At 37.0% G+C, this 15528-nt stretch overlaps 1 protein-coding gene across 6 annotated transcripts in view; it reads right to left on the bottom strand.

The window, feature by feature from the left end:
- atp11b (ATPase phospholipid transporting 11B (putative)) overlaps positions 1-15528 on the bottom strand; it is a 56740-nt gene that overhangs the window by 7649 nt on the left and 33563 nt on the right. For 2 of the 6 annotated variants that reach the window (XR_002753284.1, XM_023339692.1), the window contains exons 24-30: positions 15193-15320; positions 14099-14237; positions 13661-13684; positions 11763-11828; positions 11358-11461; positions 8851-9016; positions 7271-7353 (exon numbers count right to left, since the gene is read on the bottom strand). Coding sequence is in view for 5 of the 6 variants with exons in the window: in XM_023339692.1 (XP_023195460.1) it covers positions 7271-7353; positions 8851-9016; positions 11358-11461; positions 11763-11828; positions 13661-13684; positions 14099-14237; positions 15193-15320 (710 nt within the window). In the remaining variant the exon portion in view is untranslated. Of the gene's footprint in view, positions 1-3419; positions 3557-7270; positions 7354-8850; positions 9017-11357; positions 11462-11762; positions 11829-13660; positions 13685-14098; positions 14238-15192; positions 15321-15528 lie in introns of all 6 variants that reach the window. The other 4 variants (XM_023339690.1, XM_023339689.1, XM_023339693.1 and 1 more) reach the window with 3 other exon arrangements.

Consider the following 15528-nt stretch of genomic DNA (forward strand, 5'->3'; position numbering starts at 1 on the left):
GGCAAAGCCAGGATTAGAGAAACGGAAAAAGGAGCAGAGTCAGGTTACACTCTTTGGTTGCTCACAACAGAATGAAACTGGGGAGCGTTGGGATTTAGCAATTCATTGTTGAAATTAATTACAGGAGGACAAAGAGGCATAAAAATTGAAAGTACCAACTGAAAGTAAATTCATAAATAACTAAAAACTGAATTTTCCATTTTAAGATGATAGAGGATATGTGAGGGAGTTTTATTTAATCTCTTTGAGGCCGCATTTGCTAAGGGTGCAAGCCACTGTCCTCTGGTGTTTTGCTGCACCAGAAATATGAGACGCTGGCGTCAAGCCAAACTTTTGCTTCTTGGCTGCAGACAGCAAAACACAAACAAATCAAACTCCACATAATTTATTCTCAAACTAAAGTGCTCTTAGGAGGAACTGCAAGTAGCACATTCCTCTGGTTATGGGTCACTCACTCGATGGGCATCAAGCAAAACCAATCCATAAACGTTAAGCACTAGTGTTTTTGTTTTTTGTTTTAAATGTTTCACATTTCAGTCAGCAAAAATCAAGCGTTGCAGGTCGACAGGCGACTGTTAGGTTGCGCTCGCAGTAAAACCAAACCAATGGGATTAAAAGAGAAAACAGACTGAAGAGTGAAGTACAAGTATTTTGAGGGAAACGTGAAACTGCTGCTGCACACGTTACAGAGCAGGGTGTTGCTAGGCAACCAAAGAGTGGGTGAGTTGCTAGGCAACCAAAGACTGGGTGAATTAGTCGACTCTACCAGCCTTGGTTAGCTAGCTATGGGAGGTTGAGCGGCAAAAGCCTTTCCTCCGCCTACATCCCCCAGAATGCAGTGCGGTTCTGCAGAAGACTTCAGTGAAATGATATTGATCATTCCTCCCATTTGGGACAAAACCAAAACTGTGATCCAAAGGGAAATAAAAGTAAATTATTTATATTAACCCTAAAACAACAGACGGCTGCCTCTAACATTAAAAGCATTTAAATTCTCATACTGGCACAAATTTTGTCATTTAGGAGAGAGGGGGGCTTTTTGTGTTTCGTAGTTAATGATTTCATAGACTGCTGGTTCACCATTGGTCAGAGGGATTTGCATTTTCTCCAAAACATTTGTTATTGCTTGACTTTTGCAAATGCATTTGCTTGGCTCTTCAAAGCAACAAACCAAACTACATTTAATAGTCAGTTTCATATTTTAACTTATTAAAAGTCAATTCTACAGTTTGATTATGTCTGTAAAGTTTATCTGACTATTGGAAGGAGGGTCAGAGTCCGAGGCACAGGTTACCTGCGTACTATGAAGTCCCTTTCAGATGTTGGGATGTTTATTCTTGGAATTGTTTTTGGTTTAAAATTGCTGATTTTTTTTTTTCAGAAAGTTGTGGTCAATTTTTTTCAAGCTTTATATTTGCCATAAAATGGTCACATAACTTTTCCTTTCCTTGTCTCTGAGCTCATCGGGTTATAATCCCTCCTTACCTGAGCTGACCCTGCATCACCGTCCTGCTGCTGGCCTCGGGTCTAATGTCTCCTCCCTGACTGTCTGCGCTTTCTATTGCAACAATAAAAATTTACTTTCAATATAACCAACAGTGAGAACAACTTCTGTACAGAAATTACAGATAACATTAATATTTTTGTTAACAAGTTTAATAAGAGATGGTACTGGAGAGTAACTAGTCACAATTTAGCTAAGATTATCTCAACTTACGCCGTTTGTTTGGAAGAATACTGCAAAGTTTTCTTTCGTTTGGCTCTGGCTGGTTGCAGGTTCAGCTTTCAAGAGACGTCATGAAACACAAAATTAAATTATAAGCGCTAAGCGGATTGGTCAGAAAACAAAACAAAGGCCAGATTTATGGAAACGTTGCGATAACTGGCGAAAATTGCAAGTCTGTGCAAAATTTGGCAAAAATTTGTCACAATCACAACTTCCTGGAGGTAGGGGCGGCCATTTATTGTATCGTTTATTATTTATCGTGATGTATTTCTTTGTAATGAGAATTTTGATTTATTCTTGTCACGATAAATTCCAATGAACGATGTTTAAAATCCTCCAAAACTGTCAGGATTATTAGTTTTATCACTGTTTAATGAAAGTAACAATAAGTATCAATAAATGTAACAACATTACTAAATGTAGTTACTGTGTGAAATAAATCACACTTCTTTATGCGACTGGTGTCCTAAAGAAACGCTTCACATATGGTGCGTTTTTTTAAGTATTCGTGTTAGTTGGGCTGTGATTGGTGTGTCATGTAGTCACAGACATACAGTCACCTAAAGGAGAAATAAAAGATAGTTTGTAGAGTCACTTTAATCAATATCACAAAGGCACCATGAAATATTGTGATAAAACTTTAAGTCCATATCGCCCACCTTAAGTGTAGCGATAATAAAAATATCGTGATTACGATTATTTATCGCAATAAATCCCAACCATGTTCACCCCACCCAATGTTAAACTATAATAAAATTAAATATAAAAAAAATACTTAAAAAATGGAAAAATAAAAGGATTTCATGAGACACCAACAAATTATAAGCAAACAGATGATCCAGTGAGTTTCACATGGCTGAATGAAAACACAACCAAGACGATGAAGCCGGCATGCCAACAGCATTCTCTCTTCGTCTGAAACCTGATCAATAACAGCAATTGGTGATCTGAGACCAGGTTAGGGAACGTCAGGTACTACCATGGAGGGGCATGTCTCAGTAGCTGCGTTTCCATGTGACTGGGCAATTTGACATTTTGAAAGTTAATTTGCTTAAAGAAACATGGCAATTTTTAAAAGCTAAAACGTTTTGCTTCAGGGACGAGTTTTTTTTTTTTTTGGTTGTATTAAAATTGTTTTATTTCACAAAACTGCAGTAGAAATACTTTGTCACATCACATAAATTATGTGATCAACAACCGGATGTTACTACTGGTGGAAATGACAAAGGAGATGACAGGAAGTGATGGGAGGATTATTGCGTGGTATGTTCTTTAATAACTTGCTGCGTGAACAAACTTATTTACGTGTGATTTTAATTGAGTTTCTTATTTAATAGAAACACCAAAATTTCTTAGACATTAGCAAAATATTGACAAAGTTTTGTGCACATCTGTTATGGAAACGCAGCTACATTCAATAAATCATAAAGGGAAAGATGAGTAAGTAGGACAGGAAACTGGACCATGAGACAAAGCGTATTTCTACACAACAATTAAAATAAAACAGCAATATGAGGGTAACTGCCACACAGAGGCATGGGGGAATGACCAGGTCTGAGGCAAACAGTGGGGCTGTGCAGGTTGCTGTAGCTGTGAGGAGGTGGACAGGGTTAGTTGGACCTCAGACCAAACAAGGCCAGTGACGGTAAAATGGGGACAATGGGAGAGAATGCAGTACAGATCAGGGTACTACCTAGGGGAGCATGAGTCTGGGCCGGGGGCGGCAGGGGGAGGATAAGCAGCTAGCAGGTGCCAATTGTCCTCCCCTGGGCTCCGCTGGGCTTTAACAGGGTCATATTCTGGGCCGACTGAACCCTCACCCTGCTCCATCTGAAGGACACAAGATGCTCACAGTCAGCCCTGCTGGCTTATCGTCAGTCAACCAGGTAGACTGCAGGTAGGCCAGCGACATACAGACGTAACCAAACTGCAAAAACATATCCATGTTCGTCATTTAGTCCTTTACTGAAACACATTTACGAAGCAGGAGACAGCAGCCATACTTTGAATCTGTGTTAAAACATCTTGGACCAGCAGATGCCTTGTACGACAGAGTGTTAGGGCCAGGAAGAAAAACGTTATTACGAGAATAAAGTTGTGATATCATGAAACCTCAAGACTCAAAAAAGCAGTCAAAATGAGGACTGTTGAGTGGATTTATACTTTGGTATTGGTTTTACAAATTATTTATTCTCATAATTCCACTTTTTAATGTTTTTCTGGTAAGCCTGGCTCTAATACTCAATCGTAGCCTTGAAACTGATAGTTGTTGTTTTGGGATTCGATAAAAGACTAAATAACAGAACAGTGGATACAAATTCAGTGCTGCTCATTAAGCAACTAGCAAATGAGTGGATAAGCTGTTAATCAGTGAGTCAGTCTGGGCTGCAGTTTGGGAGTTTAACTGATTAGGGGAAAAAGTTTCGGTCTTGAAGATCTGACCTCTGCCAACACAGCAGCTGAATGCGAAGCAGCCTGTTATTTCACAAAGGAAGAGTGTTTGTTTACTTACTGGTTTCTGTAAAAGTGTGTCAACCTGACAGATCAATAGCTACCGCTGCTTTAGAAAAGGGCTTAAAGAATTTGACAAATAACTGAAGGACTCTGATTTCCCACAACAGAAAGAACAAAAACAAGCAAACAAAAAAGAAAACTGAGCATACTGGCTGCAGGTTGTGGAGAGTTGAAAGAAGCTAAAAAAGTAAGCAACCAATGAGCTTAAGACAATTTCTCACGGGAGAAAGGGGATAAAGGAAAATCTACTAGCATCTGAACAAATTAACCTGCTGCAGACCCATGACAACCCATGAGAGCCGTCTGGCTCATGTTGTGACTTATCTTAAAAAATTAGAGATAACTAGTGGTGCACCGATTGTTGTTTTCTGCCAATTCCAAATAATTTCCTTATAACTGATATAACTGTTATGAGGTCTGTATCTTATGAAAAAAGTTGATGGCGAGATCTGAAAAGTCACTAAATGCAGCAGAAAGTAGGCCGGTCATCACAATAAATTATATTAGATGATAAATTGTCCCAGTAATTGTTGAAATAAACAACAACTTTGTTTTGAGACTACTTTCAAGAAATAAATTGAAAAGGGCAGTAATAGTGGAAGTTTGCCCTTTCAAAGAACAATAAAACATTTAGCACTGGAATTGGAAAATATTTTAAATATCCAAAACCAAAAACAATAAATACAACAGAAGTAAAACAAAAAACAACTAATTATGATGTCTGTGCAGAAAAAACAGCCCTTCAAAATATATTAGTCATCAGAAGTAAAATGATCAAGCTCATTTTAATTTATCGTACAATTAATTAGTTAATTGCTTATTGTGAAGCTGCTAACAGTGCAGACAAAACAAAAGGAGAATCTGGCTGATTTTCAGACCTTAGCAGAGATAAATATCGGTTTCATATCCATCGCTGATCACCTAAAATTAACGGTAAGCCGACCGATAGATCGGTGCACCCTTAGAGATAACGAGACTGAATCATCGAGCAGAGGAATATGCAAAGTCTATTTTCCCATAAAAATTTACAGACATAGTTTGAAATATCCAAATTAAACAAACAAACCTCTTCAACTACAAACCCCCGCTATTTTATTCAACAAAACCTAATGCTACTCTGAGCATTTCTCTTAAAGATTGCAACACGTTGCAAAAATGTATGCCATTGTTCAAAAGATTCCCACAATGACAGCAATCTGTCATGCTCCTAATACTACAGAATCATGCTGCTCTTTAACCCAAACAAAGTTGCTCATGCAGCTTTAGTGAACAATCAGTCCAGAGGTGTGGATCTGTCCAAACCATGCAGGAGGTCGACTCCGAGAAGAAGAGGCCATCTCAAAACGTGGAATCAGTCCAAAGGATAAAAAACAAGCCTGGGATGCACCAAGACATAAAAACTACCATGTGTGCTTCATGTTCTGCTTATAAAACTACGGCATGCCAGGTGAGAGGTCAGACCTGACCACATCCAAGCGTAGAGCAGCAGAGTTACAGTTTAGAGACTACATGACCTCACAGCACGAGGTCCACGATTTGACAGGATCAGGAGAAAAATAAATAAAATAAAAATCAGTACACAGACACTAGCTGCGTTTCAATTGACCATGTAACTGCGCAAACTGTAATTACGAAAATAAATTTGCTTAATGGAAACACGGCAATTTAGACAAAACTTTGCGAACGTTGTTGTACTCGGAAGAGGAGATTTTTTTATGGCTGTATCAAAATTGGTTTATTTTGCAAAACGGCAATTGAAACAGTTTTTTCACATCGCATGAGTCACCTGATCAACAGCCAGATGTTACCACTGCCAGAAACGACAAAGAGGAAGACAGTTGGAGGATCACAGTGCATCATCTTTTTTATGTGAACAAACTTATTCACATGTGATTTTAATTGAGTTTCTTATTTAATAGATACACTGCAATTGTGAAATTGTTTTTTCAATACTAGCGGAATACCAATAAAGTTTTGCACACATTTGAATGGAAACATAGCTAATAATTATGTTTCCATTTACCTTAAAATTGTGCAACTTGGAATAACAACAATAAATCTGTTTAACAGAAACACGGCAACTTCGAAAACACTCAATTTTGTATAAAAACTCTTTGCGTTAGGTTAAGGTGATTTACCAGCTTTATCAAAATGAGTGTATTTCACATTTTTCACATCATCTGTCGTGATAAACAACCGGACGTTACTACTGGTGGAAAAGACAAAGAAGACGACAGGAAATGGTTGGAGGATTATGGTGCGGAATGATCTTATAACAAACTTATTTACGTGTGATTTTAATTTAGTTTCTTATTTAATGGAAACACCGCAATTATGAAATTGTGTTTTTTTCAACATTAGCGGAGCATCAACAAAGCTTTGCGCACATTTGTAACGAAAAGGCAGCTAGTCAGGGTTTTCATGAGAACATAAACTGATTTATTCACTCGTTCACACATGCATTTGCTCATGCAGTGGGTGGGTTGAGTCATGGCATGCTGTGAAGAGGCAGTCTTAAGACACAAACGTCTCAGCATTTTTCTATGACGCAAACCATGCAGAATCTAAGTCTCTCATTCTGCTGTAGCACCTGAAACTGGTTGAAGTTTCCCCGACCCGAGCGACAGAGAATGCTGGTTGGCTTGTTTGGATCATGCCGTCACAGACACAACAACGCTAGAGAAAACGCTGGAGAACGACTGATGCCGAGACTTATGAATGAACATGTAGAGGAGCACTCGTTCTGCAAAGCAATGTTTCTCTCTGAATTTCATGACAGTCTTACAATCTTAAGTAAACCAATTTCTAAAATACTGGAACGTAATTTAGCAAAACAAAAAAACCTAAAAAAAATACAATTATTTAACTAAATAAGACGTAGTTAAACATTTAAATAACATCTTTAACAATAGAAATATTGCATTTGCATGAAGCGCTCCTGCATTTAGTTAGTTTTTTGTTTTTTTTCCCATGAATGGATTCATTTAAGATGGATGAAGTCCACGACTTAACGGATCTCAAATCCTCTACCTAATTTTGCCCAGCTGGCCCTTGGCTCTGGACAAAGGCTGCAGAGCGAAGTCGTCACCTATGACCACTCGGTTGGAATACATCTACACCGGGAGAGCAAATACAGGGGCAAGATGAAGAACACACAGACAGAGAGGTTAGAAATCAAGTTCTTTCTCTCTCACACACATTACAGTCATGTTCAGACAAAACAGGACGGAGACTGAAGCAGAAGCTACAAAAGGCACACAGGACTGGAGAAGTTGGCTCATTTTCTTTTCTGAGAAACAAGCTGAGACGATAAATCATCTCCAGATGGACGAATCAATACGGAAAGAGAGCAGCGGCGACACTGTGTGCTTCTCAGTGATCAGATGGCAGTCATGCAGAGCAAACATAAACATGATAACGTTCCTGTTTAGAAGCAGAAAAAACAAGGCTAAAAATAAACTAAAACACTGATCACTTTACAGACCGTCTAGATTTTGTATTTCTTCTAAATAAACTTACTTTTTAAAACTTATCGTATAATTGTTGCCAATTTTGTGCTCTGTGTAGGAATATAAATTATGTATTGCTATATAGTAGGGGTGGGCATTTATTGTAATGTTTATCACTTGTTGTGAATAAGTTCTTAGAAGAATTTTGATTTATTGTTTTGATAAATGTCAATTAATAATGTTACAGAAAAAATAAAACTAACAGTATTGTCATTAATATTTTTACTATTTTCTCTATAGTTTGTTCCACAAGGGCATCAATATCAGTAAATTTAATATCATGCAGTTTAGTCATATAAATCACTATTAGTTCAGTAAAGGGCGTCCTGAAGAAGACTATTAAAAATAGGATTTGTGTTAAATGCTGTCATGCACTCACCTAAGAAAAGTTTTCTTTTCTGTTTTACTATAATTTCTATCCTTATTATAATTTCACCACAAAATATCATGATAAAATTCTAAGTCCATATCGCCCACCTCTACTACATAGTGCAGCAGATAATTAAATATTTCAGCAAAATCTTTCACATGAGGATACAAAACCCCAGCTTGGCACAGATACTGATACAGTGGCTAACAGTTCAGAGACGGAGACACAAAGTTCATCCAAGTGCAAAAATAAGCAACATTTCATGTCAATAATCGCTTTAAAAGGCTAAAAAAGGCAGCCATTTTGAAAAATGGAGGTAATCTTGAACTGGCTGATGGAAAATATGAAAAACATAACAAGCTTTTATGCCTGTTCCCACATCTGAAAGATTTTTATAGATATCAGCACAGAAACAAGCTGCACTAATATATCTATATATGGTAATAGAAGACAATAGAAAACAAAGTGTCTTTTTTCCCTTTCTAGTGCAATTTCTTTTAAATTCACTAACATTTAGAATTGAATTTGTTCAAACCTTTTACAAAACATCCTGTAAAACCTTTTCATTTGTAATCAGCAGCAAAATAAAAATGGTGCAGCTGATTTACATATACAAACCCAACAAAATGCATAAATCATTTAGTAACGTTAAGGAAAAATAAATGAATTTAGAAAAGTAAAATGTTGGGCTTGACAACAGTAAAGCGAACTGCTTTCCTGCTGGTAATTACCTGGCTCTTCTGTGTGCTGGTGGGACACAGGTGTCTGTAGAGGACCTTCTTCATCACTTCAGGAAACAGGCAGGTGAGGACGATGATGACGATGGCGAACCAGGCCGAGCCGCAGGACAGCAGCTGGACGAAGACAAAGTACATGTCCTGGGTGTGCAAGAACGGCCTGGAGGAGGTTCAAACAACACAAATGTTAAACTGGGATCACTTTTTATTTATTTAATAGTACTACTTTATTCAGCCCATCCAGGAAGTTGGGATACCAACTATTTATGCAAATTCGCTCACCATCTGCAGACTTAAAATCCCTGGTCACTGATACCTTTCTACAAATCTGACCAATCACCTATTTCCTTCTTTTCTGACCAATCACTGAAACTCGGCTGAGTTTTGACCAATCCCGTTAGATCCCTTCTAATTTAACTTCCTGTTTCAGGACGTCTTTTAGAGACCAAACCTGTAAGATGTGACACTAAACGCCAACATTTACCTTTTTTTTTTTGGTTGTTAAAACCATTTTGAATCTGTTATGAGGGATTTGTTTATAATGTTTTTCCACCAATGGCCAAGTTAACGATTAATTTATTATTAAATTAGCTGATTAATTATTAAACTCATAATTAATTGTTTCGATACATACAAAAACTATGTTATATGTATTGAAACATAGATATATACCATTTAATTGTAAATATAGTATGTAGTTAATTTAAATTACATTATATGAACAATTATTATTTCTTTAAGTTTCACCAAAAGAGTAACAGTAATTGACTTATAATTTGATGTAGGCCTGCCATAATAACAAATTTTGCTGGACAACAAATTGTCTCAGAAATTATGGTGATAAAGGTTAATATTGTTCTGTTGACACCATTTTCAAGTAATATAATTGCTATAATGCAAGAACACAATCTCAACTTTAAATTCTAAGAAACATTTAACACTGGAACCATTTTAAATATCCAAAATAAATAATCAGAACAACAAATAAAAAGAATCATGAAGTCTCTGTAAACAAAATTATCCTTCAAAAAAAGGTTTTGTTGAGGCTGAAGACTTTTATCACTCAGGTTTTGTTAGAAAAAGAGAAAAAATAAAAACGGTAAATCCCGCAAATGGAAATTATTGAGCTTGTTTTAATTTATCATGCGATTATTTTATTTACTGCTTAATGCACAGGTCTCAAACTCCAGTCCTCCAGCCGCTGTCCTGCAGTTTTTAGATGAGCCACAGGTACAAAACACTGGAATGAAATGACTTAATTTCCTCCTCCTGGTGTAGATCAGGTCTCCAGAGCTTAATGACCTAATTATTCTATTCCGGTGCTGCAGCAGAGGCACATCTGAAAGTTGCAGGACAGCGGACCTCCAGGACTGGAGTTTGAGACTCCTGGTTAATGTGACAGGTCAATTTGTATCCTGTAATAATTATATGCTTATATGATCATTTGAACAGTTTTATGTTTGGGCATCATCTAAGTTCAAATTATTCCACAGTTCGACTCCACTTACTGACATGCAGAAGTTTTGTCTGGTAGTTCTGAATTTCCATATTTTAAACTCTGATTCACTCCCTTGACTTAATTTTGACTGTTAGTTGGTTTTTTTTTGGCTGCAATTATCATAAAAAAGAAGCATAACATCATGTAGTGACTGATTGATTGTATCTTTTAAAACCAACAGAGTAGATCGGCAGACAGACTCGGAAGGATTTGACCTTTCCACTGTAATTTCAGGTCCTACCATCAGTTCGAGTCGTGCACTTAGATAATGTTATTATGTCCTAACGGCAGAGCTTAATGACCAATACAGATTCTATCAATAATGGCCCAATATGGTCACGATGGCTCCCAGACGTCTGATCGGTCCAGACTGGCTCATGTGGTTTAAACTGGTTTTATTGGTTCAACCAGGTGCCAGATAATTAACCAGGATTAAATCTGAGCTTCTGAGACGCTGGTGGTGTGAAAATAAACAAAAGTTTTCCTTACTACAGCACAAATAAAAAATATTAGCTCAACTGGCAGCTTATTTTATTTATAACATGAGAAAAATGTCTTGCTGTAAGTTGAACTATCACCTTTTTGAAAATCAACATTAAGAAATTATTTACATAAAACAAGCTCCTCCATCTTGTAAACAAAAGTTACTTTTAAATTCATTTTTACTTAATTCAAGCGTACTGAAGTATTTTTGCACCAGAAAATAGACAAAAGTACTTTTGTTTTTGCAGTGTGCGCTCTCCGCTTTGTTCAAGTCTGTTATTGTTCTCAACTGAAATAAGTAACACAAAAATCGCTCAAACTTTGACCTTGAATGACTACGGCGGTAATTAATAAATGTGGCAGAAATCCGTCGTTCCGAATAGAAAAATAATTTGAAGGAATATCAAAACACTTGTCTGAGATTATTTTCCTGAGCTGATGAGACCGACTCAACTTTTTAAAATCAAAAAGATTTCAAAACTTAACAGTAAACATGAGCCATTTTTAAGAATATTCTCACCAGATGATGCCTCCGTAAAACAAAGAGAAGATGAAATAGAAAGCGATTGAGCCCCACGTCACAAAATGGTTCATCCAGGTCCAGAACTGAGTCTCCAACGCGAGCTGGGAAAATAAATCACGTTAAGAAATTGACGCCGGAACGTTCGGGGCAATCTGCTTCTGTGCTATAAAAGAGGCCTTGCTCCCTAACAACCTATTACAAATTATCTTCTGGAGTTAATGGCCGCTGACATCATCCTCCTCTCCACATACTTTATCTCAAATAACCCATCTGTCTCCACAGGTTACTTAGCTAAGAGACAGTGACAATAATTCAGACCAAAGTAAACAAACTGCAGGTGTAAAAACTTACTTAAACTGGTTATTAATTCACACAATAAACCGTTAATTGCCTTGCATTTACCTTTAGCGTGACGGTGATGACCATGACAGTAAAGACGAGCGTTCCAAACGTCCAGTTCCCAAACATCTGCAAGAAGCGACAGGTTGCGATGTCAGCACTCAGCTTTGTCTTCAGCTGAATAAACTTTATGATCAGAAAGAAACAGAAGCTCAGCTCACATGCACAGTCTTTGTTAGTGGTGGAATATCTGATAAGTTTACAGCCTCTTCTGTTCATTTAGATCACAGACGGTAAAAATCTCAGGTGCAGTTAATTTAACTTAAAGTACTATTTTAGAAAAATTAAAATAAAAACGTGTGGTGTGGTGACAGGGAGGAAAATGTGAGCGGATCCACTGCTTAGATTTGGATATTTAGAAGAAAGAAAAATCTTCTTAAAGGCTTAAAACGTTTCAGTCCAATGTTCAGTTTATGTTTTTTGTGCCATAATTTTCAGCTTAAACAGCCAAAGACAGTTAATGTTCTGTAAAATGTTTTTCTGTTACAAAAATGATTTTTAGGAGTGCACAGATTAATCAGAATTGGCCGATATTTACACGAGAAATTGATCTAATTCACTGATTTTGTCTTCCTCCACAAAGGTCTGAAGATCAGCCACTGTCTGAGAATCGCTGTTGCCGTTTTAGTGACCACAAAAAACAACAACAAAAAACTAATAAACAACAACAACAAAAATTCATTAGCTGGAATCAGAATTGGCAAGTCAGACTTTTTAAAAACTGCAGATCGGCCAGAAAACTGCAATCGGTGCACTTTAACTTTATAAGGTTAAAGTTATGGCTTATTTTTATTTAAAGTGCATTGATCAAAAATCAATAATTTAATAAATTATGCATGCACTTAACTTGTGTTGCTTGTAATTAACATGTTAAAATATCCATAGTCCTTGAACCTTTTAACTGTTTGTCAAACTACAAACAAACTATATGGTATTTTATAGGGACTTTATGTGTAAAACCAAAACAAAGTACCGTATAAATGTCAAGCTTAAAGGATACATGGTGTGTCATTCAATCTCAGTAAAAATGACAACGGTGACCTATAATGCTTCCTTGAACATGTTAGGAAAGGTCTACGGCCTATACAAAACATGTCATTACATTGTTTTGCAGAAAATCATTCTTCAATAATGAAATTTTAGTCATTTTAGGGCATCTTGTCATTTTAAATACAAATAAGCTGCTGCTGGCTACGCCCCCCAACTCATTGTTTACACTCGCACATGTAAATGGCTGCAAACAGATGCACAATTATGCAACTGTACATCTTAAAAAAGCAGAAGTAGGGCCTCCTACACAACCAACAAGAATGAAGCAAGTGGTTTCTGGTTGGTAAGTCAACTATAAAACACTCGTCTTTCTCAGCAGCCGTTGTACAGAGCATACAGTGGTAAAACCGGCTGATCAAACTGCTCGGGTTGCTAGGTAACGGGCTAGTTTCCGCTCGGGTTGCTAAGTAACTGTGCATTTACCTAGCTTCCAGACACCAAAAAACAATTAATTATTCTGAAAAAAAAAACAAAAACGTTTTTTTATGGGCTTGGGCTGTTTCTAGCAGTTAACATCCAAATGTAAATATAGAAATAGGCAAAAAATTAATTTTGCATAATAGGTCTCCTTTAAAATATTTGCAGATGTAAAATCTTAAATTTTTTTCCACTTCACAAACATGCGCTACTTTGTGTTGGTCGATCGCAAAAATTTTAAGTCAATAAACTGAAGCTTGCAAATGTAATGTAACAGAATTAATAAAAAATTGAGTTCAATAAGAAATGCAACTGAATCCATATTGAAGAGAATTATTGACAACATTTAAAGAGTAAACGGGATGTTGATGAATCCTCGAGTCCTCCTATTAACCTCCCAAGGACATGCATTCAACTGTAGAGCAGACTCTTACCAGCTGCCTGTTAGCTCGCAACATCTGAAGACATGCACAGCAAGAAGGCAGAAGGAAAAAAGCGTAATCAACAAAAGATGGAAGGAGAGACAACCAACAGGGAATAATCAAAGTGAGGGCATTCAGAAACAGCAAACTACCAACTGAAAGAAAGATGGAGAGAAATGACGCGGGGAAAAAAGAGAGAATGAACAAACTGTCGAATAAAAAAGGGAAGAAATAGAGAGATAGAAAACAGCAACATCAAGTCAACAGTTGTGAAATAGCAGCAGGTTATTTCTACATCCAATAATAATAATAATAATAATACTAATACTAGCACTGAAAGCACACAAACACAAATATCCGAGCTGAATTTATCACCAAGGATTTATGGCTTGAACTACTGTTTTCCAGCTTAATAGAAGCAGCTGTGGAGCGCGTCGTTGGCAAACAGACCTGTCCGTTGCTCATGAGAGAGGTGTCCTCCCCCATCAGGAGGTAGGAGCCAAAGAAAAACGCAAAGGCGTGAGTGAAGCCCAACGCCGTCCAGTACAGGAACGTCCAGAACGACAGCAGAGAGTTCTTGCTGATGTCTCTGTGGGAGACGCACAAATAGCAATTTTATTCCCCATCGAGCTTCATGTACACTGCAAAACAGAAAATCTTACCAAGTATTTTTGTAGCTTCTAGTGAAAATATCTTGGTACAGTGAACTACAAGTAACTTTCTAGCAAGACATGGGAGTTTGTTTTAATTCAATAATTCCTTAATATTGATGTAAAAATACTAGTTCCATTGGCAGATTATTTCACTTATAACATGAAATTTAACCAATGTTATAAGTGAAACTTTTTGATCAATATTAAAGACTTATTGACTCAAATCAAACTCCTGAATCTTGCTGCTAATTTGCTTGTAAGTTAGTTTTGTTTTGTTTTCAGTGTACTAAGATATTTCCACCAGAAACTGAATTGGGTTAGTGCTCCTTAACAGCAAAAACACAAAGTCTTACCAAGTCCTGTCTAGTTTCTAGTGCAAATATTTAATACACTTAAATTAAGACAAATTTAACTTACAAGTAACTTTTCAGAAAAATGAAGTTTTAGGTCAGTAATTCTTTAATATTCGTACTAGTTCCACTGGCAGACTATTTCTCATTTGAGAAGGTAACAGCACTGCAGCGTTACCTAGCAACCCCAGCCAAGCCCAGCCCGTCTCCTAGCAACCGAGTTCTAGCACCACTGGCAGACTGTTTCACTTAACAAAACATTTTGTCCCATGTTATAAGTGAAACTTTTTCATCAATATTAAGAAATTGACTTAATACAAACTATTATGTCTTGCTGAAAGGTTACTATTGAGTTAGTTTTGTCTTATTTCAAGTGTACTAAGATATTTGCACTAGAAACTAGACTAAAAATACTTTGTAACATTTGTTTTTGCAATGCATCTCCCATTTGACTTTGTTTAAATTACATTTTGGAGTTTTTTTTCTTAAAAAACAGTTGCTAGTGAGTAATACTCCATGTTGTGTAGACACAGGGCCTCACCTGTAGAGGCCAGGTTTAGCCTGCAGGATGTCGGGGTGGACCAGCTGCTCAAACAGACTGTACACCAGGATGGGCAGCGAGGTGAAGCAGATGTTGTACAGCGTCAGGTAAACACTGTCATACAGAGTCTGGATGGGACACAGATCATTTCAACAGCAGATTATTAGACAAACAGGGCGACTAACTGTACACACACACTGTTTGGGTGAATGGGGAAAGAACTGCAGCTAATAAAAACAAACATTTATAAAGGTGTATGCACCTCCTAAAGAAAGGTAGGACATTATAATGTGATCATTGGTTCTGGTGGACTCGGTTCGATTGGAGACCGAAATC

This window comes from Xiphophorus maculatus, chromosome 9 (assembly GCF_002775205.1).
Source record: "Xiphophorus maculatus strain JP 163 A chromosome 9, X_maculatus-5.0-male, whole genome shotgun sequence".
Classification (NCBI taxonomy): domain Eukaryota; kingdom Metazoa; phylum Chordata; class Actinopteri; order Cyprinodontiformes; family Poeciliidae; genus Xiphophorus; species Xiphophorus maculatus.